General features: G+C 59.1%; 1 protein-coding gene across 1 annotated transcript; it reads right to left on the bottom strand.

Annotated features, from left to right (window-relative positions):
* Window positions 1–1,250: 1,250 nt before the first annotated feature.
* Window positions 1,251–20,346, bottom strand: LOC123602112 (toll interacting protein). The gene is made up of 6 exons (XM_045486375.1): window positions 20,146–20,346; window positions 9,854–10,003; window positions 8,494–8,676; window positions 7,216–7,368; window positions 6,309–6,399; window positions 1,251–3,660 (listed from the first exon to the last, which is right to left on the bottom strand). Exons 1-6 carry the CDS (start codon window positions 20,176–20,178, stop codon window positions 3,446–3,448), a joined length of 825 nt encoding a protein of 274 aa, XP_045342331.1. The 5' UTR covers window positions 20,179–20,346; the 3' UTR covers window positions 1,251–3,445.
* Between the last annotated feature and the right edge of the window lie 5,466 nt (window positions 20,347–25,812).

Here is a 25,812-nt window from a genome sequence, read left to right as displayed (position 1 = left end):
ACCCCAGATCTGTGTCACACCGTCATGGGCACTGGGTGCCACGCTCTGTGGGGCGCATGTGGCTCTTGAACCACTCCACGGTCTCCTGGGCAGTGTGCAACCCGCCGGCAGTCTGCCCGTTCAGCTGCCGTGTCCAGTGGCTGTGTCTCACTTCCGGCGGTTGCGGACTTCTTTCCGGTCTCTCAACCTCTCGTCCTCTGCTCCCACTCTGCGTTTTGTCCTGTTTTCCCATTTGAAGTCCCCGCTGGTGTTCGGGGCAGGTCTGAAGGTCTCGTGCTCCCAAGCCGTGCTTCACGGCCGCTCCCGTGCACACAGAAGTCCTGGGGCTGTGTGCCCGCTCGGTCCCTGGAGGCCGGGCCCACACCGTGTCCTTCCAGGAAGAACGTGTTTCTGCTCCCGGCACGCAGCATGATCTCTCCTCGGGGGCTCCCAGGGCTGCGGGCTTCCAGCAATCTCCGGCTTGCCTCCTGGGGCTGCCTTCCCTTCCAGCTCCCTCTCGCACCAGCCGGACAGCGGCCCCTCCATCGGGAGCCAGGCCCGTGGCCTTGAGAAGGCTCGTCCTGGGTGCCTAGGACCACAGAACCTGCCAGCACGACGGAGCGCCTGCCTCGCGGTGCGCATCTGGGGAACGTTGGGGAGCAGACGGACGGACCCCCCGTCCCCCCCAACGCTCCATGCAGCCCCCACAGACGCTCGGGGATGTCTTCTTCTAGCTCAGCCCTGCAGTGAGCTCGGCCTCGCTGGCACTCTGGGTGCTGCGTCCAGGGTCCGAACGAGGCGTGCTCCTGGCTTCCTCACGTGCCGTCGGCATGAGCTGTGGCCGCTGTGGGCAGAAGGCATTTATGGGGACACAGAGCCAGCGGCAGCGAGCCCCGTGGAGCAGCACACCCTGCGGGACCCCACCTCGGGGACGGGGTGGGGGCACGGGGCCACCTCCCTTGCGGGCCGGGCCGTGAAGGCCGGCCTGCTGCCGCAGCCCCTCGGGCACGCGGGCGCCCTCCGGAGACCCACTCGGAGCCCGAGTCCCCGGAGGTGAGGTCGTGACCCCAGGCGCAAACGCAGGACAAGTCCCACCCGCGGCACCGGGGCCTCCTCCCCGTCCCTGGAATCCAAACCGCAAACCTCCTGCCCTTTCAGGGTAACGTTCTGAACCGAGCCAGCGGCTTTTCCCTCTAGTCGTACATCCTGCAAGTGATTTATTAGCCAGTGTGCTCCAAGCAAAGTGAAAAACCACTCGGGAACCAAGACGGTCAAGTTTCATCGGAGGAGTTTAATTCTCTATTTTTATAGATATCATTTATTAAATTAGAAGGCTGATAAGCAAAAATATATTTTACAAAGATAGATCTGGACTCTGCACCCCAACAGACACTCGAGAAAGCTCTGAGGATCGTTCCCGCCAGCACGCCGCACACGTGCCGCTGGAGGGGGTCTGTTCGCCGAAGGAGCCGCGGGAAGAACCCACGTGCACAGACACCGCGTCCTCACCGCCCTGACAGCGCCGGGGCTGCCACCAGAGGAAACGCCACCGACCAGCTCGCGGAGGGCGGAGGCCCCGGGCCCCGGGCACCAGTAGCCGCCCTGGCTCGTGGGAGTCCGTGGTGGCCACGCCGCGGCCGCTTCGGAGGAACCGTGCCGTCCCCCAGGAGGAGCGGGCCGCCACAGGCACGAGCCCACACGCGGGACAGCGGGGCGCGCAGGAGGAAAGGACAGCCTAGCACAGGCAGCAATGGCCGGCTGGGTGCAGGCTCTCTAGGACGCCACAAACACGGTGTTGGCAAGAAAAGGGGAGCAGAAGCGACAGGTTCAGGGTCCCTCTCCTGCCAGCCCAGGCCCTGTGAGCTAGCCTGGTGCCTGTCCCCGAGGGGAGCACGTCCCTGACACGCACAAACACCCCCACAGCTTTAAGGCAGAAGGCGGCACTGGGGCCCGGGGGGACCTGGGGTCCCGGATGCGTGTCCGTGAAGGTCGCCCCCAAGTGAGAGCCGCGGGCCTGCCCAACGCTTTCGCCCGTTTGGGGAGGAATCTGCGCGAGGACGCGGGCCCAAACCGTCCGATGAGGGAACTCCTGCTTCGCGAGAAGGCAGGGCGCCCACGTCCTAGCCGGTGGTCGGGACTCAGTGGAGGCAAATCTTCATGGAGAACCCTCGCCTGGTGAGGCCGCCACGCCAGCCGGACACGCTCCTTCAGGCTTCTGTGCGCCGACCCCGGGCCACCACGCACTCGCCGCTGGCGGCAGCATCCTCCAACCGACAGGAGGCCCCGCGTGCAGCGAAGGCTGGACGGAGTCCGGTCCCCAGGCCGAGCCTTCGCAGGGCCACACCGTTGGGGGCTGCGGGGCCCACGGCAACAAGACCGTCTGGAGGCAAGTGTGCGTGCACGCGCCTGGGCTAAGCAGTGCCCGAGACCCCTCCCACGTTGCACATTTCCACAAGGTGTCCCCCACCCCGTCCCGTCCTGTGGTCACAACGGGAGCCTCGGCCGCCACGCGGTCCACAGCGCCGCACATGCACCCCTTGCCTCTAGGAAGCCTTAAACCTTCATCGGTTTGCTATTTTTTTTGTCCAAACTGAACCCACAGGACTGGTACACGTTTACTTAAATCAACGTCAGTTGTAAGCCAACGGTTCCTGATACCCTTTAATAAACAAATACAAAGTACTGCCCCTTCTACTTTTCACCCTCGGTTTTACGTTCTGTTCCAAGAGCTGGTCAGGGAGCGGAGGGGCAGTCCCTCGGAAAAACAGCCCACAAAATCGGCGTGAGACACAGCAGGAAAACGCTTAGCGGGGTCCCCAGGGCAGCCCTGCTCCAGAGCCCACGGGTGGGGACAGGCGGGTGGACGGACATCAGCGCTGAACCTGCTGCTGGCTGGCAACACAGAGGTCAGCTTGCCCAGGACGCTGGTGAGCGGCCCTGGACCACAGACAAGGAACAAGGGACGGACGTGAATTTGAAGCTTGACTCGTAAAAACCATCCCAATCGGCTGTCAATGTTCTATGTGCCTGAAATACAAGGTCTACCCCGACTGAGTAAAGTAACCGCATGCCATCGTCAAACCAGGAGGGCACGGGACGCTTTCTAAAGCGCCGGCAGAGTCAGGCTGCTCGCACGGAGCGCTCTCGGGACAGCGTGCGGAGAAGCACACGGCACTTGAAGACACACGTCCCTAAGCGGCAGGGGGGAGAGCGTGTGGACAGGACACGGCCCCCGTGCCCACTCTTCTCCCGACAAAGCGAGGGACAGGCCCGCCCACACCCGCACCCAAGCAGTGGTGGCACTCAGTGGCTGGGGACCAACGACCCGCATGCATCCCAGACGAGGGTGAGGACTGGGGCTACAGATGGCTGAGAAAAAAGGCTACATGGGGCTCCTTCACAGGAACGGGGAGGGGGGCGGGGCTGGCAGGTCGAGAGGGGCAGAGGCAGCGTGGCGGCCGGGGCCCTAAGACTCTTCGCCCATCTGGAGCAGGGAGTTGATGGCCGCGTCCCTGTCCCCTCTCTGGGCTTCCAGCACGGAGCGGATCACCTCCCGGTCCATGTTGGGGAACATGTCCTGGATGGCCTTCAGGTCCTCCTCGCTGCAGCGGGGCTGGGTGCTCACGGCTGCCGGGGGCAGGGCCACGGGCACCACGCCAGGGCCGCACACGGCGGGCACACCTGCAAGTGAGATGCGGTTGAGGGGCACCCACGATGGTACTGACGCCCACACCGAGCTCCGGCCCACGGCCCCACGCACGACTCCACCGCCCGCGGCCTTCCTCCCCAGCAGGTGCTCGCCATCCCAGAGCCGGGACGCGCCGCTCGAGCTGCGGTCTCTTAAAGTCCCGGATCATACCGCAGGGGCCCGCCTGCGGGACCTGAAGGCCACAAAGCGATTCTGCCAGGGAACGGCCGGCACAGGGGGTGGACGGCCCGCTGGTGACCACGGCGCGGGCCGTGTACCAGGCGGGTCCCTCTGCCGCCCCCGAGCACGCTAGCGAAACCCAAGAGCCAGGCACGCACCCGCGAGCATTTCTTATCACACGCCAAGCCGGGAGGAACCGCGGACCCAGCTCTCCAGTCCACTGTCTACAGGATGGATGGAAACACGGGCAGAACAGCGGCGGAGGATTTTCCAGACCAGGGGGCACCTTTCGCCATCTCTTAGGAACTGGCGTCCTTCACGCCCTGGCTCCACGGCCACCGTGCCTCCCAGGTACTACTTTGGCGCAGGAAAACCCGGAAGCAGAGAGAACTTCTGAAAGGCTCTTTCTTAGCGCTCCCAGGATCAGCTCCCCCATGGGACCCCCACCCCACCCCTGCAGCTCATGGGTCTGCCTGCTGGGGGGGGGGGGGTTGCACCTATAGTTAGCCCCCTCCCGTGGGGGCCACAGCTCAAAGGTTCTGCCCGCCCTCCGGAAGCAGGGTCCGCAGACACACGCATCACGTACGCGCACACCCATGCACACAAACACCGCAGGTCACACGTGCGCACGCACACACTCGCACACACTTCACTCGTCACACACATGCACACCCTCCTGATGAGGTCAGGGAAGTCTGTGTTCGCAGCAAAGGAGATGCTGCGGCACAAACTTCACGCAAACAGGGGCAGCGGGTGCAAGTCCTCGTTTGCGGGAAACGCGACTGGGGCCGGTGGCGCCTCGGTCCGAGACGTCCAGGCAGAAACGACTTCCTCTCCTTGGTAACTTCCCGCAACTCCATGTCCCAAAGCTTATCGATGCACGTCAAAAGAGAAGTTCAAAGTCTCCAATTACACAGAAGTCTGGCCTTTCCCAAAATAAACATTTTAGGGCAAACTTGAGCACAAAGTTCTCATATATACAATGAACTAAGAAACCAGAAAAAGGCCTGCGACACATCTGGTCTCCTGAGAAGGCAGACTTTCCGTTAACCGAATGTGTCCTGGTGCCGCTGGCCGTGTGGGTCCCCGCACGTCCCCCAGAAACACGTGTGAGGTCCCCACCCGGGCACACGTGAACAAGATGGCCGTCGGGAGCAGCGCCCGGAGAAAAGAGGTACAGGCACAGACCCCAGGAGGGGCCCCGTGACCACGGAGGCAGAGGCAGCGAGGCAGCCACAGCCCAGGCCGCCTGAGCCCCAGAAGCTAGAGGGGACCACAAGGGTCCCACCCCAGCACCTCTGCTGCCGACTCCCGGGGGCACGGCCCGCCCATGCCTCGACTTTGTGCTTCGGCCTCCAGAAGGGCGAAAAGAGATTCCTGCTGCCTTAGGCTATCACTGTCTGTGGGACTCTGTTACAGCCGCCCCGGGCGCTCATACCTTTGGCGAGCCCCACAAGGTGCCTGTTCGTCCTCCAACCTCCAACGAGGGGCAGTTAAACCATAAGCTCACACAGACCCTTTAACCGCCACAGGGAAGGGCGCCACTGAGACCCAAGGACAGAGGTCCTCACACTGACCTCAACGCAAAGCAGGGCTCCCCATGGCACTGTGCTCTGACCCAACTCCCTGCACCGTGCCATCTCAGGTAGAGGCCACCGTGACCCGGGGCCGCCCCGCCTCCCTTCTCTCAGGGAGGGATCACCGTCCTGCCTGCCCACCTGCTGCCGCCTCTTCCGTTCTGCCTACTTTTACGGCCATCTACCGCAGGGGCTGGTGAAGTCCAGTCACCGTTGCGGCCAGGAGCGGGAGTCAGCCAACAGCTGACATTAGAGTTTGAAAATTCAAAGGCGTGAAAGCTACAGTCCAATTGGATTTTGCCGTACAGCCACAAATTGCTACTTTTATAAAAGTGAATGAACACGACACAACAGGAACATCAGGGCATACGGTTCACTCTGCCCCACAGAGCGTGATCTTTCGTGCCGATAACGCATACGCTAACATGTTTAGAAATTACGTTTCCATACCTTGTCAACTTCAACTTGCCAATGATCAAGGGAAAAAAACCCTATATTCCACAGACGCATAAAAGATTCAAATATGGGGCGCCTGGGTGGCGCAGTCGGTTAAGCGTCCGACTTCAGCCAGGTCACGATCTCGCGGTCCGGGAGTTCGAGCCCCGCGTCAGGCTCTGGGCTGATGGCTCAGAGCCTGGAGCCTGTTTCCGATTCTGTGTCTCCCTCTCTCTCTGCCCCTCCCCCGTTCATGCTCTGTCTCTCTCTGTCCCAAAAATAAATAAACGTTGAAAAAAAAAAAATTAAAAAAAAAAAAAAAAAAAAAAAAAAGATTCAAATGTAAGACCAGACCCTCGTGTTTGGAAGGGCCCCACGAGTCACATGCAGACAGGGCTCAGCCTCCACGCTGCACTACGAGAGCCCGGGGCAGGAGAAGTGGCACGCACCTGTGATGGGCACGTAGCCGACACCTTGCTGGTACACAGTGGGCATCAGGACCACAGGCTGAGGCGGCATCATCACGGCAGCCGGCAGCGCCTAGAACACACCAAGGACGATCACAGGGTCACAGAAGAACACAGCACACACCGAAACCTCCCGTGTGGCCCTGCCCACGTGGATGTCCCAACACTGCCCTGGCGGAAGGTCGGGGCGAGTGGTTCGGCTACAGGGGTTGTTTAGAGCCTCCGATGGAGATGCGATCGGAAGGGAACACGGTTCCGGGAAGCAAGTCAGTACTCTCTGCGTCAGCACCCGTAACATTTCCTGACTGCCTCTAAAATCTTAACCGCTCAGCTATCGCGGTCACGATTCTGTGTTTACGCGAAAACTCTGTTAAAGTCGCGTAATGAGACATTTGAGTAAAATCACATCGGTGTTGGGATTTGCTTTCAAACAGCCCAGGGATGAGCAGCGGGGACGAAACTCTGCCGGGCTGGGAGACCACCCTCACAGCCCGACCACCCCCCTGCCACCACACCTGCAGCGGACTTCCTTGAGGCAAAGTGAAAACGAGGACACCACCACTCCCTTGGGGGGACAAAGGCAGTGGCAAGAGCCCAGGGTCCCAGACCCCTCCGCCCCTGCTTCCCACCCCCAGAGCAGCGGGTTGACGATGGAGCCACACAAGCCAGGGGACCCGAGGGCTGGCAGCTTCTCCTTTAAACGCCGTGTGGCCCTGAGACCCCTCTCTGCCACGGGGCGAGTCTGCCCCCCGGCCACAGGCCACCACACAACGGCGCTCCTCCTGCCAAAACACCCGATACCTGCTGGCCAAGGTCCCGTCCCTCGGGGACAAACAGCTCCACTGAGCTTAGCTGCCACTCAGCCTGCCCACACGGCCCACGCCCTCACCGTGTAGGACATGACCAGGTTGATCATGCCCTCCTTGTCGTCACCCTGCCGGCCACTCAGGCTGTACCACTCGTCCTCCACCTTGCCCTGCTTCAGGGACTCGGGAATGGTGACGTGTGTCCAGGCGATGCGGTCGTCCATGGAGAAGGCTCGCTGAGGGAGACACGGGGAGACACAGGGGCCACCACTGCCCTGAGGCCCCGCCCTCACCCAGCGGTCCCGCCCCACAGTGCCACCTCCTACCCGAGGCCCCACCCACAGCCTCACCCTGAAGCCCCGTCCCTGGGCCTGCCTCCTCCAAAGAGTTGTTCTTCTCCCCACCACCCCAGTATCTGGCCCCTGGCATTGTGCATCCTTCAGCCCTGGTCCAGGCAGTGAGGGCACAGCCTGGGGGGTTTGTGGGGGCTGCCCCTCTCTCTGCCTTGTACAGGTCCCCACCAGGGGAAGAGAGGACCCCACGGGGCCCCGCCCTCATTCCTGTAAGGTCAGGAGAGCCGTGGTCCGTGTCTGGAGATGCGTGGTCTCGTCTCTGCCCGCCCTCCCTGGATCCCTGGCAAGTCCAAAGCCCAGCGGGCATGGACGGGGGAAAGGAGGCACTCTCCCTGCTGACCATGCCCTCTGTCCTTCCCCTCCTGTTGCTAAGCAGAGGGAGAGATGGGGTAGGGGGAAGGAACCTGGAAGGAAAAAAAGCCGAGGGCACCACACTGGCGGGGGGAGGGGTCCACCTCTCAGCCCTGCTGCCGCCCAACTCCCTGTCACCTCTCATCCTGCCGACCAGAGCCCCCGGAGCTCCTGGGCCGGGCCGTGGGAGGCTGGGCTGTCCCACACAGGGGCCCGGGAAGAGCCCCACTGCATCTGATCCCCCTCAGGAACACCCGGGGGGCTGGCAACTTGCCCAAGAACCCCACTCCCACCCAGCATGGGGTCTGACACACTTGACATCCCACCTGGTCATGAAGGCCGGCCTCCACGAGCCTCGGGTTTGGGGACGAGTTTGGCACTTGGGGAAGGGGAGACGCGTCAACACCGTCTCCGAGTGCCTGGTGTCCCTGTCCCTGCTGATGCTGCTTCTGAATGTAGCTGCATGGGACGTATACCCTCCCCCGCCTCCGAGGACACCCGGGGACACCCGTCACAAAGCCATGACGTGCCCTGTGTCGGGGCACACCTGCAGCTCCTGGGCAGCCTCAGTGGCGGGAAGGCAGGGCACCCGTGGCTCTGGCGTCGCCGTGCGCGGCCTGCATCTGCCGGGCCCGTGAAGGCGACAGAACCTCTCACCTCGTCAAAGATTTCCAGGTAGAAGGAGTCCACGCCGGGGGGCACCGTGCACTGGATGACTTTATTCCAGCGAGGGTTCTTGGCGCCATTGTGGGCGGTGGGCGTCTCGTACACCGCGTAGCCCAGGCGCAGTCGGCAGTACGGGTCCATGCGGGTCATGCCGTAATTCTTCGCCAGCTTGGCCTGAAACACGACCAATGTAACTAAACAAGCGGCCGCCACCCGAGTGAGAGCTGCACGTCCACCTCAGCCTTCCACCCCCCAACTCCTCACTTCCGGCATTTTCCCGGGAGCCGGACGTGGCTGCAATCGTGCCCGTGGGCAACGGGTGCAGCAGGCCACTGGTCAAGTGAAGGGAGCCGCTGGGCCACGCAGGGCAGCTCCTCCGACGTCCCCTCTGAAGAGGCTGATCAGAGCCAAGAGCCACCCTGGAGCCACGGCCCGGCTTCACTTTCTGTCCTCTGTCCACTGCTGTGGGTCATGAACCCCGAGGAGCCCGGCCTTCGGCCGGACAGGCTGCGTTTGCAGGGAGGAGAAAGCGTGGACGCGGACGAAGGCGGAAGGCTCCGGGGGCCCAGGCGGTCGGTCAGCAAACGCTCATTCCAAGTGGGTCCGACTGGACCGTGATGCCTCCACACAGAACCCCACAAGGGAACATGAGGGAACAGCCCTGGCGGGGGCTGGGCAAAGACCAGGGGAGGAAGGGTGACTACACAGGTAGCGGGAAGCCACGGGCCACGCCGCGAGGCCCAGCGGGCAAAGTGGGAGCCCAAGCCACGAGGGTCTGGGAGGACCGTGTGGAGGGTGCGGACTGGCGGCTCGTGTGTACCTGAGGTGACCCCGTCGGCCCTGAGGGCGTGGCCAGAGTTAGTATCTGGGACGCGTGGTCACCGTAAAACCCACGGAACTCGTAAGGCCCGACCGTGGCTCTGTCTGCTGTATGTGTGCGTCTCCTCAAAACTGTGCGCAGTGACTTCCCTTGCTTCGCGGTTTTACAGGAAGTCGTGCTGACCAAAACCACTTTAGATCCTGACAGCGCATTTGGCTTTCCTTGGGATCCGTTCAGCAGCCGGGGCCGGCCTGGAGGGGCTGCCAGCCCACCCTCACGCCCTCACCTTCCCGGCAGCCGCGAGGCCGTCCACACACAGGAGCCCGAGGCCGTGCCTGGCCCGGAGCACGAGCCCGTGAAGCTGTTACTGACTACTCCTGCTCCTTCTGCTAGAACGTGGCAATTGTCGCTACTTTTCACGTCTATCGCTTCACCAGCTACGTTTCAGGAGCACGCCTCAGCAAAGCACGCGTCCACGCAGAAAGTGTGGCACGGCAGCTGGGGCCGGCGCTCCCCGCGCGGGACACCCACCTGCACCACGGTGACGCTGAGGCGGCCCACGGCACCCACCGCGCCTCCGTACTGCAGCTGCCGGGCTGCCTGCGCGTCCAGCTGCACCTGCTGCTGCGCGGCCGTGGGCGTGATGCGGAGGAAGTCCTGCGGGAGCTCGCCGACGTACACCTTCGGAGAGAGCGCACGCGCGTTAGCGGGGTGGGAGCTCAGCCTCTTCGTCTACGCAGTGAGGGGCCCGCGGGTGGAGGGTCTGCAGCCCAAGCGCCCCGAACCACCGCGCTGCCCGCGCCCACGGCGGCTGCTCTCTGGCCAGGAGCCCTGTCACTCGGGACAAAGGGGTCGCACGCCGGCCTCCCTGGGGGCTCGCCACCTGCTCTGGCCACTGACCACGGACTCTCCTGCTCACACCGGCTCCCTGGACAGTCTCAGGCCACGTCCAGGTGTCACACACCCTCTGCCTGCGTGTCTGTGATCTGCTTTGCCTGCTGCCACCAGGGCGAGCTGGGCCTGTGGGCCGCAACGCGCTCGTTCAAACACGGAGCGAGACGAAATTGGAAGCTGGGTTTCTAGTCACAAGGAAAACCCTCTCCTGCAACTGTTCAAGCTCAGCACCGCCCCAGAAGACAGAAGGAAGAGACAAACAAGAGCCCCAGAGACCTCACCCCTCTGCCTCTTGCTGAACCCTATGTCCAAGAGGTGGCCTGGCCTCCCGAGAAGGGCCCGGCTCCCAGATGGGGTGAGGACGCGCCGGGAGGGGGGCTGCGCGGTGGCCCGAAGGTTCCCAGAAGCCAGTTGTCCGTGAAGGGGCAGCGGCTGAAGCGGGAGTCGGTTGCGACATATGGCGCTGCTGGCCCTGGATGAGGCTCTCCCGGCACACACGAGCAGAGGGGGCGGCTGTGTCCCGGGGCCAGCAGAGCAAGGACCCACTGGGTGTTCACCACCCCGAGCAGCCTCACACCGCCGTCTCCCTGGGTTCAGGGTCTGGAATGCCCAGATGAACTCCTGGCACAGCCCCTGGGGCCACAGACCCCCTCAGAAGGGAGCAGGGCCTGTCCTCGAAACGGGACACGAGCTGCGGCACGGGGCCGGTGCTGCCTGTGGTGGTCCGGGGTCCTCCTTAGCCGCCCCACGGGGACACCACACGGGACTCTGGACAAGAGCCTCCAAGCAGCATTATTTTCAAGAAATGCCAAGGGAAACCCCCGCGTGTCAGTGAGTTATGGCAGATGGCATTTACTGACGCCAGCCACTAGGGACCACTGCAGCCGTCCGGGTGCTGGATACCCTAAGGCCTCAATTGCTGGAGTTCTGGACTTCCGGATGGCCCAGGCATCCAGCAGAATTCCAGAAAGCTCCACACTCGCTGAGCTCACAAGAACCACTGGGGAAGCATTTCTCCCCAAGTGCCTTTTGCTGTTTCATTTCAAAAGTCCCCAGAAAGGTCTAGGTTCCTGTCGGTGTCCCCATCTCAGGCCTGGAGACCACCCAAACCAGGCCCGGAAACCAATGGAAACCAACTCAGGACCCCGGGCCCAGGGACTCCCCCCGGCAACTTCCCCCTTGGCAGCAGTCAGCTGGGTGCCCCGGCAGCTTTTCTCTGCCAAGCAAGAGCACACCTCTCCTGGCTGCACCCCACGCCAGGCCCTCCCACGCTGGGACGTGCAGGAGTGATCTCGGCGCCTGGCGGGGGCAGCATCTCATTCGTTCTCATTCTCTGTGTCTGGACCGGGCAGCCTGGAGGGGCCCTGAGTACTCATTACAGACTGAAGGGAAGGCAGCAGCGCCCGGGAGGCCCAGCGTTGCCAGGTGAGGAGAGCGCTGCCTCCCAGGGGGCCTCCCGGCTCACCAGGAGGGCCCAGGGCTCGCCTCGCAAAGAAGGGCGCACGCCCTCCCGGAGGGCCGAGATGCTGTGGCCGGCTTCACGGCTGTGAGACCGATGTCAGTTGCCAGCTGCTGTGGGCAGACGGGAGCCACGTCCCCAGCCGGAGCTCTACCCAGCCGACACCGGGCCGGATGCCGCCTTGCCGACCGTCCATGGGCCTCGCAGCCTCCGCCTGCAGGGTCTGTGGCCGGTGCCTGCACCCACGGCTGGCAGACAGACTCACGCACGCGGACCACATTCTCGTTTGGTCTGAGAGTAACTGCTCACCCCATGCCACATACTGCAGCTCGGAGGACCCGGCAGGGTGGGCTGTGGACCACACACGCATACGCAGGGATGGTGGTGACAGCGTGCTGCTCAGGCATGGGGATCGTATGTCTATCACCTTCGTCCCATCATCAGTACAGGACTTCCAGAACTCATCTGGGCTTAAGGAGAACACTCTGCTTTTTAATTGGGGGTGGGGGAGGATAAAATTGTATCAAAGGCCAAAGACATAGTATTCTTTTCCAACAAGGTTTTAACGATAAAACTATAAATGTGAGACGAGGATTTTTATCACATGAATTAATAGCACAAACAAAACACGGGAAGGGAGAGAAGTGGACCCCATGAGCACTGACAGGCTGGGGGACACCAGGTTCCTGAGAAGCCCGGAGGACATCGTGTCCCGTGGTCTTCTCCCACCCGAGGGACGCATTACAGAATCCCCGAGCGGCAGGCCTTAGGCTGTCACAGTCCCCAGAACAAGCAAAGTCTGAGATGGCCCTGGAGCGCAGGCCACGGAGCACCTATGGCAGCTGGATGCCACACGGGGCCCTAGCCGGAACCTGAGCCCAGGAGGGACGGGGGGAGAAACGTGGGGTGTCCAAATCAAACCTGCAGTGGCAGTCACGTACCAAAGCCAAAGCCAGGTCTCTGGCTGTGACCAGGGGACCTTGGTGACACGAGGTGCAGATACACTGTCTATGAGAGCACGCTACAGCTCTCCACACCGTCTGCAACTGATCCATAACTCTAAAATTTCAGGTTTGTTAGAAAAAATTCCAATTTAACTTAACAAGGAAGAAAGAGGAAGGACACCGTGCTTCACTTCCGACAAAGTAAAAATCTTACAAAATCTCGGTGATGCACCTGCTGCCCAGGAGCTACCAGACAGGCCTGCCCGCTGTCGCAGCCCAAGTTCGTCCAAGCGAGCAGGTTCCACCACCTTAACCAGTCCCTGCTCATGACAAAATGGTGACGCGTCAGGTGTCCCACGCACGTCCAGGCGCCGACACGAACCCTCCTGCCCCAGTGACAGTCTGCAAAGGCCACGGTAACACCGGTATTACTGACACGTATTAAATTTTCAGGACTGATTTTTGCCACATTGTGATGGAGGAAGGGTCACGTAGAAACACATGCTTTATCCTGGCTCCCAGCCTGGAGGGAAAAGAGAACGATCACTCCTGCTACCACGTAAATAACAGATCCCATCTGAAAATGTAACCTGGCTCACATTTACAGGCTGAACACACAGAGTCCCGACCCAGGCCTGGGGCAGGCGGTCTCTCAAGGAGCGCTGCAAAACCACTTCTGCCCGCTGCCCCTCGTCAAGTCTAGGGCTGCAGACTCACCGTCTAGGGCTCCTGTCCCGTGCGCCCACTCGTGCTCTACGTACAAACAGGACTCTTCAGTTAATGTGGGGCTAAGAACGACTCAAGTTTGTATGTCAAAAGTTAGGTTAAAAACTGCAAAGCCATTGACACTTCACTTGGTATCCGTTTTTGCTGAGCAACCTTTAATGTAACTTATTTACTCACGTCAAATTACGCATACTCGTTAGCTATTCATGCAAACGTAGTACCGACATACCCAAGAATTTAAAAATTCATTCAACTGTTACTTTTCCAGTGAAGGTAAAACATCTGGAAATTTTTAAAAAAAAATTTTTTTTTTTTAACGTTTATTTATTTCTGAGACAGAGAGAGACAGAGCATGAACAGGGGAGCAGCAGAGAGAGAGGGAGACACAGAATCCGAAAGAGGCTCCAGGCTCTGAGCTGTCAGCACAGAGCCCGACGCGGGGCTCGAACTCACAGACCGCGAGATCGTGACCTGAGCCGAAGTCGGCCGCTTAACCGACTGAGCCACCCAGGCGCCCCAAAACATCTGGAAAATTTTTAATGAACTTTTAACTTTCGCGTGATGTGAGGAAGTACTTCCTAATCCACTGCTGGATGTTCTTTTTGGCGCCTCGGCTCGGTGGCAGGACAGAGAGATCCTGTGGCACGAAAACTAACATGAGAGCAGCTGCCACGAGGCACAGCGCCTGCGTCCCCCACTGAGTCCAGGGCAACACAACGCCCAACAAAACCGTGGCGACGTGCGGGCCGTCAGCCACGCTGAGGTCTTGGGTTCCTTCCGCACCCTCCGGGGGCTGGCATCCGCCGTGAGGATGCACTCAGGCCTCCGGACCCCACACCGTGACCCAGAGGCGACCCCACACAAAGGCCTCCATGGTCCCTGGCTCATCCCACGGCTCTCGTTCCACATCACTCACAACTGTAACTGAGGCCAAAGGGGATGGAGGAAATGTGACCGCCCAGAAACAGAAGCCCATGTGGCCAAGAACCGCAGGGGTGCCAAGGGCCTGGCGGCGAAGTCAGGCGCTCAGGGGACAAGGACCCCCAACCTCGGGATGGTGTCTGGTGGGCCAGGGGCCCTGGAGCCTCCCCGCGGTCCCAGGGGCCTGTCGTGCTGCGGCCTATCACACCCTGTGGCCTGTCCCCCCAAGTGACCGCATGGGGGGTGGCTCTGACCCCCAGCCTGGCTGCTGACTGAGTCCCCACTGCAGGGGGCCGAGGCACTGGCCCCAACGTCCCACGGGAGGGAGCCTGGGCAGCGAGGAGCCAGGCCTGCCGTGTCTCTCACTGAGCCCCGCCTGGCATCCAACCGCAGAGTGTGACAGCGGGTGGGCCGGTTGGACGAGGATGGCAGTGTGTGGGTGGCACAGAGGCAGAGAAGCAGAGTCTGTGTCCTCTGAAGGCAGAGAGGCAGGGCTTCCTAAGGGGACAGAGGGGAGGCGAGGTCATCCAAATGTTCCAGCCTGAGTGCTGCGCAGGGTGGAACCACTTCCATATGGGACAGGTGGGGGGGGGGGGGATGCAGGGGAAGGTGTGAGGGAACCAGGGGCTGCGTGGCGCTGTCTGGAACCTTCTGGGGAGAAGGCAAGGAGAGGCAGGACACACAGATGTGGAGTTCAGGAAGGAGACCTAGGAGGAGAGAGGAGGCAGGCAGCCACTATGGTGTTGGGGACCCGAAGCCAGGGTCCCCAAGTGAGCGAGGACACGCAGAAAAGGGGGAGGGGCGCCTGGGGGGCTCAGCCAGTTGGGCATCCAACTCTTGATTTCAGCTCAGGTCACAATCTCGTGGTTCACAGGTTCGAGCCCCGCGTCAGGCTCTGGGTAGACAGCGCGGAACCTGCTTGGAATTCTCTCTCTCTGCCCCTTCCCTTCCCCCTCTCTCAAAATAAACAAATAAACCTTTAAAAACAATTTAAAAAAAGAAAAGAGAAGGAGCTGGTGCAAGGACAGTCCAGGTAGAGACAGTGGCCTCAGAGCAGGGAGAGGCTGCTGTCCGCTGCCTCATGGGTGACGACCGTGCCCAGAGTGCCTGAGAACTCAGCCGGGGGAGCCTCTGAACCCTGAATGCACCGCTGCCGTGCCCCTGTTCAGAACGCCCTCCGCCCACGGTCCCCCAAAGCTCAGGCGGCCTCCAGGGGCCTCCTGCCCTCAGCTCACGCAGCGGCCCTCCCAGGGTCCCTAGTCCTGCACCAGCAGCCCCTCGGCCCCCACAGCGTCGGGGCAGAGTGGTGGGAGGTGTGGGAGACGGTAAATGGTGCCCACAAAAGGGCACAGACGGCCGTGGGGAAGTGCAGGGTTCCTCGAGAAGCGGAAATGAAGTTGCAGGAACCTAGCAGCTCACTCGTTCAGGTGCTTCCTGCGGGTTGGGCCCGGGCCAGGCTGCATTCATGCCACAGTCCGTCCTTGCGCGAGTCGGGTGAGCAGGAGCAGAGACGCCAGACAACCGGCCCACAGTCAGAGCTCACTGTCGCTCAGCGAACCGGACCGAGACCTCCGGGCCCACAGTGCTGACCCAGGACAGGGTTTGGGGGATGGGGGGAGGGCCCTGGAAATGCGGGGGGGGGGGGGGCAGCGGCCGATGCCAGGGGAAGGACGGCGCGTGCGGACCTGGACGACAATCAGGCCAGAGCCCTGCACAGGCGAGAAGAGGGGCGGCAGGTGGCATTTCAAAACCAAACCCGGGACAGCCAGCCTCCAGCGGAAATTCTCAAAGCAAAACAAAGTGGCCCGGAGGTCTGAGGAACAGGAAGAGGAAACAGCGACGGCAAATGTAACAAAACTGCACCCCCGTTGGGAAGACGTCCCCCAGGGTTACGTCCTGATCAGGAGGCGGGTAAATATAACTGACTTCAGACCCCGGTAAGTCTGCATGTTAAAGCTTCTACGATAACCACGAAGAGGGCAGAAAAGAAGAAAAAACTGAATTTCAAAAACTGTATTTAATCAGCCCAAAAGAAGGAGAAAAAAAGAAAAAATGGACAAACATACGTGCAAAGGAAAACATCTGAAAAAAACATGTGTATAACTATATAAAATTACTTAACACGTTTCACTTAAAAAACAAAGACACTTCTTAGATTTGACTTTAAAAATCTACACACTGTTGACGATAAACCAATCTTAAATATAAATGTGCAGAAAGATGTCAAGTCAAAGAATGGGAAAAAAAAACAAAAAACCCTAAGGCAAACATTCCCACGCTAACATCAGACAAAACAAGAAAGGTTCTGTGCAGCCAGTAAGGTCACCGCACCCTAACAAGGTGTGACCTACGGAAAGGTCCAGAATTCCGACCCTGGATGCAGCAGCCTCGGGCCAGAGCAGAGAGAAACGGGCTGCCCACCAGCCGCAGGACCCGGGCCAGCAGGGAGGGGCTGGCAGGGCAGGTGGGCCCACTGGAGCAGAAGAAGGCGTGCCACGGCAGACAGTGTGAGCAGGAGGCCCGTGGGCTCGCCACGGTGCCCAGAAAAGAAACGCCAAACACGAGCCTGAAGAGAAAACCACTCTTCCCTGCGGATCCCGGAAGTTCCAAGCAAGAACGGAGCCTGATCCAGCCTGTGCCGCACAACTGTGTTTCAGGACACACAGTCCCAGTTAATCACCACGGAACACGGGACAAAATACAAACACCACCCTCTGCCATCCCTGATGAAGTCCCTGGTTCAGCAATAATTATCAGTATCTGCACACTGCTATCTACATTGGCGACTTCTTTGCATTTACTTATGTGATTACGTGTTCGTTTGTTTGCATTTACGTGCAAGTGAGAACGTTCTTACCACGTTATCTTTCAAAAACAATCGTTGTCAATGAGGCTGATGAGGACCTGCAGGGCCTCAGGTCACTGGGACATCATCTAGCAGACCACCTTGGGCCAGGAGGGAAGGGGGTATTCAAGGGGAGGGCGGTGGGCTCAGCCCAAACCTGCTGACTGATCAGCCCCTCTAGAAGGATGACCAGGGGTCGTGCTCAGCCAGGGCACCATCAGCCTGAACTCCGTGGGGGCCACCCACACGTCTGTGAGGGAGCCCAAAAAAGCTGATGCTGCCTCTGACTGAGCCTTGATCCCCATCCCCTTGAGCTGATGGCACCACCGAGGGAACTCCCCTGAGTTCTAACAAGGCAGGGGGCCCATCAGGTGCCTCTCAAGAGTCTGTGCACTGGACAGAAACCCTGGAAAGAAAAAGGTTGTCGTTACAGGAATACCAGCACTGTTACCAGTGGGGCAAACAGCACGGGTCAGGGGCATCGCTCAGCTGAGGCTCCGGGAAGAAACCAGCCTGGACAGACAAATGCCAAAGAACCCTCTCAGCCCCACTGAAGGGACAAGGCGGAGCAGGGGCAACCGGGAGGAGCTAACCCTGCCCTGTCCTGGCCCCGCCCCGCCCCTCAGGCTTCCCTGAGCAAGGACACAGGAACCCCAAGCCCCAGGCAGGCTACCCTAGGGGGGGGACTCTGCGGGAGGCGGTGGTCCCGGTGGTCGGACTTCAGAGTACCCCCAGTGAGTCCAGGCTCTGGGTCCCCTGGAGTGCTGGTGCAGCACGCTGGGATGGGGCCCGCCGGCACAGGGCTAACGTTCAGGACCCGGCACCCCAGCACTGACAAATGCTCGCTTCGCCACCACCAGCTGGGATGGCAGCTGCCTTCTGTTCACGACCCGGCACCCGTGTTAGTCCTGTTCCTCCACAGGGAGTGGGGCTCGATCAAGTCAGTGAGCCCTGGCTAGAGGAGAGCCACCAGACCCTTACCAACTGCCACCGCCCGCCGGTGAGCCCGGAGGGGAGCAGCGGGCCGCGTGCCAGGCACCAGCTGTGAGAGCAGGTTTACACTGTAGCGACCGGATGAAGTCCAAGCACCAAACCCATTCGCTGCCCGCGGGCCTTTCGTCTGGAAAAGCACCCTGGCCGTGCCCGCTGCCCTCAGTGCCGCAGGCGCCCACCCTCTCTCCCTCCGGGCCTGCCTGCTTCCCAGCCCCGGCCCCACAACGCCAGCTCCTCCCTCAGGTGTCAGGGCTTGTGACACCTCCCACAAGAACCCTACCCACCCCAACCCCGATAGCGACAGGCCACCTGGAGTTAAGACGCACAGCTCTTGAGCGCGTGGCTCGTCTGCGTGCTTATGACCCGTTTGTTTCCCGTGCTGCGCTGGAAGAACCTGACGGCGGGCATACCTGGCCGCCCCAAACACCACGAGCAACGTCACGGCTGAGTACGTCACTGGCACTCAAGACCCCGGCCCCTGCTGACACCTCCCTGGAGCCCCCCAGCAGCTCTGGCCCACACGTAACGTTACTGCACGTGGACAAGCCGTGTGCTGCACACCCACACGCGGATGCAGGCCACACAAGTGTCACACATGCCAGGAAACAGCGCACACCGAGGAAGTCAGACCAGGAACCCTGGGAGGGCACAGACCCCATACGTGTGAGCACTGACACTCCTACTCGCTCGCTGTGGGGTGACGGGGCTTCCGCTGTGTGCTGTCACCACGCTGAATGTCCCCTCGGTGCCGGGACGCGCTCACCTTCCCTGACTGCTCCCTTCACACGGGACACCGAGCCCAGCTTTGCATGTGTTTACACTCAGTCTCGTGCCACCAGTGAAGTCCGCACAAGTTCCCAGGAGGGAAAGGAGCTCCCAGGAGGCTGGGGACACGTGACAGGCCAGGAGCCCACTGCTCCTGGGAGGAGGATGTGGGAAGAGAGACAAGCTGCTGATTTGGTCCCTTGCTTCTCGGATCCCCCAGTTGCATAAAACGGGAACCTGCCGGCAGTGAGCCCGCCCGCGGTAAGTCACTGAAGACGGAAAGATGGACACACTGCGAGGAGGGGCCCAGAACTCCCTCACAGGCTCTGGACGCTTCCACACTCCGGTCCGGTAAGCGTCTCGACCTAACGTGGGCTTCTAACAAAACCTGGTTTTCCTTTCAAGCTCGGGAACAACGTTCTGAGAAGATTCTCCTCTAGAGTGCACAACAGGATTCATCCACGTCCCCTCTGAACCACGAGAAGCCCTGCTACCCGGGAGCCTACACGCAGGAGCTGACTTAACTGAAAGCACATGGAGGTGTCACATCAGAGGAACCTTTTTCCTACGCAAAAAGGCCAAAACAGTCCTCTACTGTCCGTGTTGAGCCGCTGTTGATAAAAACCTCCCCGTTTGTGACAACCTGTCCCTGATGCAGTCTGAAGGAGCTGCTGGGAAGCCGCCTCACCCTGGAGCCATCCTGAGCCAGTCTACACTTGCTCTCCTGCAACAGCCCAATGAGCTTTGGGGACCAGACAGGAGCCCTCAGAACGAGAACTGGGAAGGTCCCTCCCAGGTCCTCGGTTCCCACCCTCTCATTTGCAAAACAAAGAAAAAATAAACAACCACAGGGTTTGAGAAGTGGCCTCTGACCCGGGACGCGGCTTGTGAACCTCACGCTGCCTGGGAGAAGCGCAGGGACCATCTGGGGTTCAGGGTCCTCCTCTATAGAGAGACAGTCTGGAGGAGCCTCCTTCACGTGAGGACCATCCGGGGTGCGCGGGACCTCCTCTACCCGGAGTGCGGAGTGGCACCCACCAGGGTGCGGGGGGCCTTCTCCGTCAGGGGGACCCAGCCGGGTGCAGGCGGCCTCCCCCGTCCAGGGAACCCACCGAGAGTGCGGGGTGGGGGGCCTGCTCCGCCCGGGGTGCGGGGCCTCCCCCGTTCCGGGCCGGCCCCGCCGCGCTGCCGCCCCGCCCGGAGCCCGTCGTCGGGCCCTCCCAGAGGCTCCGGAGACTGCCGCTCCCCGCTCCCCGTCCCCCGCCCGGACCCTCACCGGCCCGCGCTGCGTGCTGACGGTGGTCGCCATGGTGCTACGCGGCCTCCGCCTCGCCCACCGGGAGCGGACGCGCCCGCAACCCTCGGCGCCGGAGTCTGCGACGCCGACTGCTGTCCCCGCGAGGCCGCCGCCGCCTCGGTCAGCTGACGGCCGGCCCCGCCCCCGCACCGCCCACTGCGCAGGCGCCGAGTCCGCCCCACCCCTTCCGGCGCCGCACGCACGCACGCACGCACGCGCGCTCCCGGCAGGCGCCTGCGTAGCTGATCTCTCCGGGCCGCAGCCCCGCGAAATGGCTCCCGAGCTGGCCGTGTGCGCATGCACGCCGGCCGGTCGCGCCGATCACGTGGCTGGCGGAGGCCTCGCAGGGCGCGTGGCTCTGCTGCAGTGGAGCGGAGGGGCAGCCAGGGGCTGGGGCGGGTGACTTCTGGATTCTCCACCTCGGAGCCTCCGAGCGGAGCGGAGGCAAAGCGACCGGGTAGCCCTGCAGCTGCCCCAAATTCTCGGGGCGGGGGAGCCCTTACACGCAGATGTGTTGGCGCGGCGGGGGCCAGGGAGCTTCTGGGGCGCGGCCGGTCTCGGAGATCCAGTCGCGGTGCCCGCTGTCGCGCGAGGGCCGGTGCACGGGCCACTCGCTACCACCGGGCGCGGCGAGGCTGCGGCCGCCGTAGTCGTGTGCGACCACACGCACGCCCTCAGGGCCACGACTGCTTCCCAACGCCCTCCCGTGCCTTCCCCGCGTCCGCTTTGGGGATCACCTGCGGCGCTCTAGCCTCCCCTGGCCTTCTCTCCGTCCAGACGAGAAGTCAGTACACAGAATTACTTCTGCCCCCTGACAGCATCAGAACCAGAGCAGAAACCCGCTTCCTCACACCTGCATCATTACCTGCAGAAACCCAGTCCTTCGTGATGTTCTCCTTAGTTGCAACCGGTAATCACTCCAACTTGGTACACTTGACCTGGACCGTCCTTTCCCGCTGTGCACACTCACCAGGGCTGTCACAAGTGGCTGACCCACTCACTGCATAGTCTGTGCAGTCACCATATATGCCAGACCAACTGGGAGTTTTCCGCTGCCGGACTACCCATATATGTACCCTCCACTTGGACTACGTCCCATGGCACCACTGGTGACAATTTGAGGAATTGGGATGCCAATGCATGACACACATCCCCAGCGCTCAAGTTCCCCTTGGCAGAGATTTTATCCATGTGCTCATCAAATAGATGAGCAACTCAATCCTAGAATCCCATTTTGAGAGTGTTTTCTAGGGGCGCCTGGGTGGCGCAGTCGGTTAAGCGTCCGACTTCAGCCAGGTCACGATCTCGCGGTCCGGAAGTTCGAGCCCCACGTCAGGCTCTGGGCTGATGACTCAGAGCCTGGAGCCTGTTTCCGATTCTGTGTCTCCCTCTCTCTCTGCCCCTCCCCCGTTCATGCTCTGTCTCTCTCTGTCCCCAAAAATAAATAAACGTTGAGAGTGTTTTCTGGGGCCACTTCTGGTAGCAATTACTGTATCAGTCAGGGTCCCAGCAAGAAACGATGGCATGCTCAGAAAGATAATTGGAGGGATTTTAATAAATGAACTAGTTACAAAAGAGAGGCAGAGTTAAGTGAAAGAGTGAGTCATGGTGAGGGAGCCCTAAGCAGGGAAAGAGGCTTCCTTGGCAGAAGGTGTGGCTTTTGCACAGGAATGAAGTCCTCTGAACCCCAGGCCTGGGGGAGGGGTCTGGGGAAATAAATACTCTGACCTCTTCACTTCCCCCCACACTCATCTCCTGGTGCCCCCCCCCCCCACCCCGTTAACCCAACCTGTGGAGGTCAACTTCTGGAGCACAAAAGAAATCAGAGAAAGGTGGAGACTCTTCTACACGTGCATCTAAATATCAGCACTAACCAGAGGATGGAGTTTTGTCAAGTAGAAAAGACTTAGAAATAAAACCTTTTAAAGATTGTTAAACAAAAATTATAAAACTTTATTGAAAGATATTAAAGAATACCTGAATAGGTTAAGAACTATATACCACATTCATGGATAGGAGTGCTCAGTACCAGAAATCTGTCAATTCTCCCTCAAATTGCCCTACAAAAGAAATTCTCATTAAAATCCCAAAAGAGTGTTTTCAAAAGAAATTTAACAAGCTGATTCTAAAATGTATATGGAAGAACAAAAGCTGAATAATAGAACATTCTAGAAGAAGGATGAAAAGGAGGAAGAGATGGAAAGGAACTGTCCTATGAGATGTCAAAATGTATTGTAAAACTAGCAATTGAGGTTTTGATGTTGATACGGGGATAGACAGATTCACTGATGGAACAGAATATGGAAATGATTTACAAGCGTGCTGGCCTGGCTGAACAGTTGGGAAAGGAAACTTTTTTCAATAAATTTACTAAAACAATTGGCTGTACTTGGGAAAAATTTAAATTGGACCCCTATCATGCCAAACAAAAAAGCAATTCCTGGCTTTCATGGAATTGATCCAATAGACACCGGAGGAATCCAACATCTATGTCATGTTTGCAAAGGATAAAGTCAGGACAAGCCATCACCTCGGCTCTGATCCATCTAGGAAAATTTGAGCAAGAGTGGAGGAGTTGGGAGGTGGTGTGGACAGTGAGGGGGGGGCTACTTAGGAAATCAAACATGAGACCAAGGTGGTCAGCAGGCCAAGCAAGCTGACAATCAGGATATGGACTAGATGTCCTTGAGAAGGGCACAGGGTGCTGGTGGGTGGAAATAATGAGAGTGAGGTGGGAAAGGGGGTTTCCAAACCTGGAGTGGGGCTTTAGGTGGAATTAATGAGCCGCCGTCATGGGGCTTTAGTGAGTGGAGCAGGGGCCACAGAACTGGGCAGAGAACGTGCCTGGTGCAGGAGAAGCAAAGGCAGATTATTCCTGGGCTAAGTGTAGGTGGTAGAGGGAACTCTAATTTAAACACTGGTTCCTTTGATTGCTTGCGGTGTCTCAGAGATCCAGTGCTGACATTCTGAGCCCTGCCGCTGTGTCCCCTGAGTAGTGTCATTGCCTGTGACTGTGGGACCCAAGAAATTTAACAAAAATCCCCTACCCCTGGACAAGCAGAGCAAGACTAACTCCATTTTGTGCTACACCCACCATCTCATGTATAACCCCCTATGACCTAAGACACTCCCCACCCTAGTCAAGCCGCTGAGCACACCCTTACTGGAAACCGGCTCATTTAGGAATGCGGAACCCCTAACCGCCAAAAATGTAAACCCCGCCTTTTGCTCGCCAAACTTGCGGGCCAATTCTGACCAGAGTGATAGGCTAGTTCAAACAGTTACTATAGGGTAAATTGTAATTCAATTGGCCACCTGCGTGTGGACTGACATGAATGTGCAACTTTCTGTGTGTGTTACAATCTCATTGGCCACTGGCCCCCAAAAAACTGCTACGCCCCTTAACCAGAGGTCCAAGTCTCTGCTCCGCTGTGTTGGGTGTACTTGGGCCCAAACTCGAGCTTGCACATAAACCCTCGTGCGTTTGCATCCGTATCGGCTCCTTGGTGGTCTCTCGGATTCGGAATCGGGGGCATTACAGTGACATCAGTGCTGCCAGTCCATTTCCACATTGTCACGGGATTCCACTCTCCTGACCTCTTCGTCCAGGTTCCAATGGCACACACAGGTCTCAGTATCCATGGTGTTCATGGGGTGCCCTAATGTACCTGGGAGCCCCACACAGGCTTTCTGTATGTCTTGGGTGGGGTTCTTGAGACATAATAATGTCAGAATAACATCTTGAGTGCTCAGTCTCTACCAGCTATTGTTCTGTACATTTCGCGTCTATTGTCTCGTTAATTTCCAAAACCATCTTTTGGAGGACATGTTTTTCTTATCTGTGTGGAAGGTCAGGATAACAAATGAAGGATGAAAACGTTTATAATGTCTTCCACCAGCAACTCACTAGTGCCTGCAACATATAAATACCTCCCGTAAGTCACCGAATCCCATGAAACGAAAAGGGAGACCAGAGAGACGAGCCCTGAATGAACTGGAAGCCCCAAGCTTGGACAGGCCCCGTGGAGCGCTCAGCTCACTGCCGGCAAGAGAAACAACGTGACCTTGGCCAGAAGAGCCACGATTAGCGATTAGTGAGGAGGGGCCGCAGGTCCAGCTGAGGATTGGGTCGGGAAGCTCCTGCCTGGCTCCCTGGAGCGGCAGCGCACACTGGTGGAGGCTCCCTGAAGGGGCAGAGCAGCCGAGCTCAGGAAACGCTGCCCGTGAGCCGTCCCCGGAGGACGTGTTCTGGAAACCCTCACGCTGACCCACAAGCGAACCCGCCCGGGCTGTCTGTTGCACGGCTGTGTGGCCGAAGCTGGCAACCTCATCGTGTACCTTTGGAAGAACAAATAAACAAAATATGAAGGAAATACACATAGGATAGTACGCGATAGGGACAGACGATAAAGTCGGCGTCCACAGAACAGCTTGTGTGAGCTTCGTAAATCCACTCAAGTGTTGTAAGCAGCACTTTTAAGACACTAGCCAGGGCAGCGGTCCTGGTGACACAGGAAACAAGGTGATCCCCGTGACTGCCTCAGCTCACCGCGGAGAGAGCTTCCGGTCTGCCCGGCAGGGAGGGGCAGCCGGGCAGAGACCAGAGGCAGCCAGGAGACCGGGCACTGGTGCTGTGGGGTGCAGGGGGCGGGGGCCCCACACAGAGAAAAAGCGATGGTGTCTGTAGAGAACCGCCCGACAGATCAGCAAACACATGGGGTAAAGCTGCCCAAGGCTGCAGAAAGAACCGCTTGTAATAACTACGGAGTAATACCACCAGCCCCCCTGGAGCCTGGACCACTCCTATTCCCACCAGTCGGAGCAAAACTCACATGACGGACAGGACACTGAGTGGACCACTCAGCATGGTCTGCCTTAACACCTCCGGGGATAAAGTCGATCGTTTTTAAATGACAAAGAGACAGACATATCAAGAGGACATAAAGATCCTAAGAGTTTATACATCCAGTTACAGGGCGTCAGAACACTTAGAACAAAACACGACCGCAAGGAGAGCTGGGGGTCGCACGCCCTCCCTCAACGTTCAGCAGGATGGAGGGGAACTTAATAAGAGTGTAAAAGACCCAAACGACACGGTCAAACAGACGGTGGACATTTACAGAAAACTCCAACAACAGCAAAACACAGTTTTAAGTGCTCACTGAACACTTACCAACATAGACTGTATTTGAAGCTGGGAAACAGTCTAAAAGATTCAAATCATACAAATTATATTCTTTGACCAAAAGAGAATTAAATTGGAAATCGATATTAAAAATATATCTAGAAAATCCCCCCAAATACCTGGAAACTAAATAGGCCATGTATCAAAGAAGATATTAAAAGGAAGGGTAGTATTTTGAACTGAGTGAAGATTAAAAACAACACACTATGTTTTGTGGGATACAGCTAACATAGTACGTGGGGAAAATCCATGCCTATGTTAGAGAAGAAGGAAGGCTGAAATCACTGACATCAGCTGTATTTTTTTAAATTTTTTAACATTTATTTAATTTTGAGACACGGAGAGACAGAGTGCCAGCTGGGGAGGGGCAAAGAGAGAGGGAGACACAGAATCCGAAGCAGGCTCCAGGCTCCGAGCTGTCAGCACAGAGCCCAATACGGGGCTCGAACCCACGAACAGTG

This window comes from Leopardus geoffroyi, chromosome D1 (assembly GCF_018350155.1).
Source record: "Leopardus geoffroyi isolate Oge1 chromosome D1, O.geoffroyi_Oge1_pat1.0, whole genome shotgun sequence".
In the NCBI taxonomy this organism is placed as follows: domain Eukaryota; kingdom Metazoa; phylum Chordata; class Mammalia; order Carnivora; family Felidae; genus Leopardus; species Leopardus geoffroyi.
The sequence above is the reverse complement of the archived record's forward strand: the minus strand, read 5'-3'. Positions and strand labels throughout refer to the sequence as shown.